This window comes from Taudactylus pleione, unplaced genomic scaffold (assembly GCF_031769625.1).
Source record: "Taudactylus pleione unplaced genomic scaffold, aTauple2 ptg000064l, whole genome shotgun sequence".
NCBI classification, from domain to species: Eukaryota; Metazoa; Chordata; class Amphibia; order Anura; family Myobatrachidae; genus Taudactylus; species Taudactylus pleione.
The window spans coordinates 4,623,877-4,629,876 of NW_028284466.1; the positions used below are offsets into that span (position 1 = coordinate 4,623,877).

A 6,000-nucleotide genomic window follows, 5' to 3' on the forward strand; every position below is an offset into this window, starting at 1 on the left:
AGCAATGTTGGAGATGTAGGAACTCAGAGTAACTCTAAGGGGTATTATTTTACTAAAGTGAGAGTTTTTAGAAGTGGAGATGTTGCCCATAGCAACCAATCAGATTCTAGCTATTATCTTCTAGAAGGTGCTAGTTAAACGTTAAATAGAATCTGATTGGTTGCTTTGGTCAACATCTCCACTTCTAAAAACTTTTGCTTTAGTAAATATACCCCTAATGACACAATACATGGCTGAAAAGCACAGCATGAAGCCACATAATAGAGAAATGTATTCATTAGCTGTTGCAAGAGGACACATCCAAATACATTCCCATCATACGTATAACACTAGTAGCTCCTTAAACTTACTATATATCTTTACTATATAATGCATATTTCCTGTTTCAGAACCAGGAGCAGCTAAAGGATGACGACTCAGATCTTATACTGACTGATGGTGACATCAGCTTAACGTATGGCGACACGACCGTGAGCACTGAACCTATATCATCCAGGAGGGGTATAGGCAACCACTCAGAGGATGCCATTGATCGGGAGCTTACCTGTGGGGATAATGAACTCATCCTAAGAGGAACGCGCCTGGTCATGGAAGAATGTGAAGCTCCGGGGAACCTGCAAGTCACCAGGAGGCCAAGTCCCATGTAGTTATTTTTTTAAAGTGGAGGGAGCTGCTCATCTCTGACAATAAGTTTTGTGGTTTCTAATCATGGCGATATATAAGTACTACCTACTGCATGGCTCTAATTGTTTGAGCTGTATAAATGCTATTTATATGGCATCAGAAGATATTCTTCTTCTCGATGCTACGTGTAAAGTTAAAGGTACAATTTTCGTTTTGGGGAAAGCTATATGATTGCACTTTAAGTGAAGCCACCTAACAAAGCAATGGTGATTGCACAACACTGTACGGTGAATTTCGCAAACACCCCCAACTACTGTAGTTATGTGGAAATTTTTTGCCAATGTTTTTTTTTTCTTTGTGTTACTTGAAATATTACTCGGGGTTTATGATAACTTTTTGTTCTGTCACATTTGCACTGTCAATAGAAGGAATTTGTTGTATACTTTTTAATATAATCTTCATTTCTTTCTAAAAATCCAGCAGCCCATGGCAGATTAATGTGCTGCTTTTCCCTCTGACAGCAGATGGTTCAAGGGTGCATCCGTACTAAACGCAAGCTTTTGGCTACTTCTCGACTAATCATTTTTTTATGCAGTGACCTAAACATGTTTCATTGGAGATGACCGTAGCCTAACTGGCTACTCATGTAAATATTTGTCAGGCCAGAAACTGACCGGTTTCTCTCATTTTATATCTGTCCTCCCGCAGTAAAACAAAAAGGACAAATTGTAGTGTTTCCAGCCAAAATGTGTTTTAAGAAAAGATGTTTTTCATGCCAAAGTTTATTTTAAGTGCACATTCCACAGGAGACTGTTGAAGCATAGCACAGCCATTACGAAACTTTATTTCAATCATTTGTGTTAGAAACTTATGTTAAAGGAACCTTAGCTCCTTAACATTAAATAGTATTATTTGCTCCAAAACCAGGGCTGTCCAGTTAGCAGCTCATGACTCAAAATAGTTTTTGTGGGGATTTTTCTGTACAGTACAACCCCTTGCGGTCATATATCTGCACATTTACTTTTTTGCAGCTATTCACACGAACAAAACACCATGCACCGGTTTTTACTTTATATCCCCCAATTTATAATAAGATGGTTTGCACCTTTTTGTTACTAATTATTCTAGATCAGTGATGTCAAACTAGGACCCTTCAGCTTTTGTGGGATTACATATCCCAGCATGCCCTGCCACAGTTTTGGCATGCCCTAATAGCAAAACTGTAGCACTGCATGCTGGGATGTATAGTTCCACTGCAGCTGGAGGGCCCGAGTTTGACTCCACTGTTCTAGATGAACAGCCAGCGCAAATTCTACACATTAAGGCAAATGTCAGATGCACTCTGTAGAGCGTATCTAACCAGTGGCTGAGTATAGGCAGAGGGTTCTATTTACAAATTAGATCAGTGGGTCTAATGAGCAGAAGCAAAGTTAGGTCCTAAATGGTGGTTGTATCTTTTTAATGTTAATAAGATAGAAAAAAAAGATGATGCTGTAACTGTATATTAATGGATTCCTTTTAGGTTGATGTTACATGGTTAGAAATATCCATCCAACAAAGACAGGATTTGCCGCTAACGTCCCGTATGGTATGATTTTTCTATTATCCGTATTCCCTCCCGGAACACCAGGACCTACAAATATGCTATATGTATAATATTCATCCATCTTCTACAGTAAGAATTCAAAGCCATTTATGTAATATGGTTTTATTATACTTGTCAAGCATAAGTCAGTCTATTACCTTTTGGTATTGCCTTTTAACCATTAAATTATTGCTCTCTTTCTATACATAAGCTTTCAAAGGTGCCATTGTCTTATTAACACGTTTGTTGTGCATAAATAATAGAACCACTCCAGCTTTACCAAAATCTAGTAGGAACCATTGATCCATTAGTCATGCACCGGAGACGAGGGACGTTGTGGCAGATGTTTATGCAGAATGACTTTTGTGGCAGCACAAACCATTTTTACAAAGTCTATGAGCTTCGCTTATGCTTCATTCATCTGTACTGTATTTGTACATTTATAGAGCCCATGGGTAGAACTGGGGTGACGACTGTCCAATTATACTGTTTTGTGGTGTGGCAGCGCTCAAAGCCAGATTTCCCCCTGCAAACCATGTAAAGATGCCATAACCAAATGAGAATGGAGGCAAATATTTCCTGGAACAGTTTAAAAAATATATATATATTTTTAACTTCTAATAAACAAATATTGCGCAAACACACATTAGATCAACATACCAATAAACTGACGGTCACAGTCATGTATTGAAAAAGCGTTAAGTAAGTTTATGGTGAGTAATGTGGTACATTATTATATTGTTAACATATGATATTTAACATATATGACTAGATATATAGGAAGATATCTATTTATACCTTAAACATCATACCTATTAATATATAGTAAAACCACCACTGAACTAAACATAATTAACTTATCTATGTTGTCTACATTGAGTTATCATAGATATCATTACTCATTTATGTGTATATCTAATTAAGGTTTATACTTTATTTTGGTAATGCTATAGTAGTTCTCATTTATGTGGATTTTCTGTAAATGTTTTTTATTGTCCATAAAGCGCCGCCCCTTATTATGACTTATTTAATACTTTGATATTCTAATTGGGAATATCACAACAATAATTGATGTCACTTAATAAATACCTAAGCCTTCTGTACCATTGTTAATATAAATAGTCAGTAGACCTGAATGTCCTCAGTGTTATGTTTCTTATCTAGTTATCTTGAGAAGGAAGTGACAGTTCCTCAGTACTTTAGCAAAGGTGCTGCAAAGTATTGTTGCCACAACTGCGCACAAATGTTGCATTTTGATACAATCCTGTTATCAGAAAACCCCAATGATATAGTAAATATAATCCTGCCAGATAGAAGTGTTTATTTGGAAGGCAATGATATTTATCTTGGCTTTTATTTATGGCCATTTTATCTGAATGCTCACCCTAGCTTTTTTTATTCCTGCAGTTAGTATCTTCCCTATTTCTAGTTGGAGATGTGTATATTTTAATTGTGTAGGATGGGCTTGGGCACAGTAATAGGATGGGCTTGGGCACAGTAACCCTGCCAGTTGTGGTGGACCTGTAAAACCCAACAAGCCCTGGCAGCCACAAAGCTACCAACCACCTACCTCCACACTGAAGCACGAAGAACAACGTCATTGTGGCATTTATAAAACCATAGCTAGTGTTTACTTTACAATATTGCCTCATCATTTTATATACTTTAATACAGCTTATGAAAAGAATAGGTTTTCTTTTCTAACAGCATACTGAACAAATAGATAAAAATCGTGCTGATATTTCTGTTACTAAATACACACACTTGGGGTTAGCCATGAAATATCAGCAGAGAATTTGTGCAGTCATGCCTCAGGCTTGTGTGTTCAGGCTTTGAATAGCTGTTTCTTAGGTTTGAACACGTCTGGTCCTGACTTTTTTTTGTTGATCTGAATCTGTTGCTATAGTCCTATAACAATGTCACTACTTTTAATTCCGTCCTTTTTCCGAAGTGACCAAAAGATGTGCCATGTACAAATTGTAATCCTTCTTGTTTCATTTATTTTACAAATATATTCTGAATTTTAGAATGGCCTATATCTAACTCCGAAAGAACTTCAAAATAGTTTAGGCTTGGTACTAGGTAGAGGGATTTTAAAATAACTGTGCTCTTTCTTTGAACCCACCAGCACAGGGGTTTAATGGGGTTGTCTTTAGACTTACTAGTAATAGAGCTTTTTTCCTCAGCCACCGGTAGCCTAGGCAGATAATAGATGCCTTGGTTTTTATATTTTATGTGGAATAAGTAAAAAGAAACCACACCATAGTCCAAACAATTCATAAGATTAGTCCACCCTAATTCTGAACCTATTCCAAGCTGAACCTGGAGAGCTTATGTAGGCCAAGCCTTAGAACGATGCTTGTGCCTAGTAAAGCTTTGATCTTGACTCCCAAGGTTCGTCGAATGTAAAACCCAACAGTCTAATTTTCAGGGTAGGAGCTGCCGCTGGTGCCGTCCACTGGGTTTTCCAGCTTTTGACATGGAGAGCTTTGAGGACAGAAAGTGCTCTGTCTGATGGCGGTAACTGATTGGACTGCTTCTCACAACCAATCAGGTGCCACCCTCTGAAGCACTGAACACACACTCTTCATAGCAGTCCCAGCTGAAAGCAGTTTTTAAAATAGTAAATTCTTTGCTGAAATATGTTCATATGTCAAAATTAATAAGATCTGCATAATATTTACTTTTCTGTCTTATTCTGCCCCAATAATAAGTATACGATTTTATACACAGTCAGTTTAGTTGAAAATATGGTAGTCTGAGCTCTCACAGACTCTCTCCCAGTGTAAAATACGATACTATGCCCCAGCCGTTTGTCAACGCCAAGAACCTCAGGCCATTCACCTATCAGTTGTGGTGCTGAATTGTTGGATTTCATTATTCTTCTGTAGATTATTAATCCCTAAAATCCATTTCAACTTCTGTTTTAACTCAAAAGCAGCAGGACATAGTTAATGACTATATTTAGGATTGAACCAGTGTTGCTCACCTGCAGCTGACTTTACCTGTTGCTTGTAGTGTACATGCCACAACTTCTACTAAATACATTGATTTTTCTGTTTAGCTTACTTCTCTTCAGTCATGTCTTTGCTACCAGGAACAGTTCTATAGACATTCGCTGGGATTTTCCATGGTGCTCCTTGCTGATTACGATTATGCCTAAAGCCACTTGTACAGCACAGCTCTGTTGTGTAATAGTACATCAAAATAAGCAGCTCATCCTACCTGAAAATTCAGGAAGAAGTCTGTAAGAGACTGCAGTGCATTTAGTATGCATGACGGAATAAGATGTTGAAATCTCTAAACTCTAGCAAATCCCTTTAAATTAGGACCCATGTGAGTTTGGCGATAAACGTGCCAACAGTCACTGATTTGCACTATGCTTGGGCTTTCAATGGCAGCGCAAATTGACTATAGGAAGCTTTGACTCGCATACTAGGACTTGTAGATCCACAGCTGGAGAGACACCGGGTGCCTAATGACTGCTCTATTAATGTATACAAACTTTCTAAATGTTTTTTTTTTTCATTATTGTATTAACCACCTCTCGTAATGTTAACATCATTGTTTGTATATTTATTTAATTGTAGGAGAAGTATCCTGTTGTATAGCGGCAGCTCTGAAAAGGTTTATGTATTATTTTATTTTATTTTTTTATCTTTTCAAACGAACATGTCCACTTCTCACTATGCAGGAAATCTCACTCCGTTTTCTCTATATACCACGTCTTGTGACTCTTTTGTAAGCAGCCGTGGTGGCTAATCCCTGCATTAACGTTACCGCTAATCGCT

General features: G+C 37.6%; 1 protein-coding gene across 1 annotated transcript in view; it reads left to right on the forward strand.

Moving 5' to 3' along the window:
* SLC9A6 (solute carrier family 9 member A6) overlaps positions 1 to 1,785 on the forward strand; it is a 91,593-nt gene extending 89,808 nt beyond the window's left edge. The window contains exon 16 of the mRNA XM_088465847.1: positions 390 to 1,785. Within this exon, the coding sequence (XP_088321973.1) occupies positions 390 to 647 (258 nt within the window). The 3' untranslated portion in view covers positions 648 to 1,785. The remainder of the gene's footprint in view (positions 1 to 389) is intronic.
* The last annotated feature ends 4,215 nt before the right edge of the window (positions 1,786 to 6,000 follow it).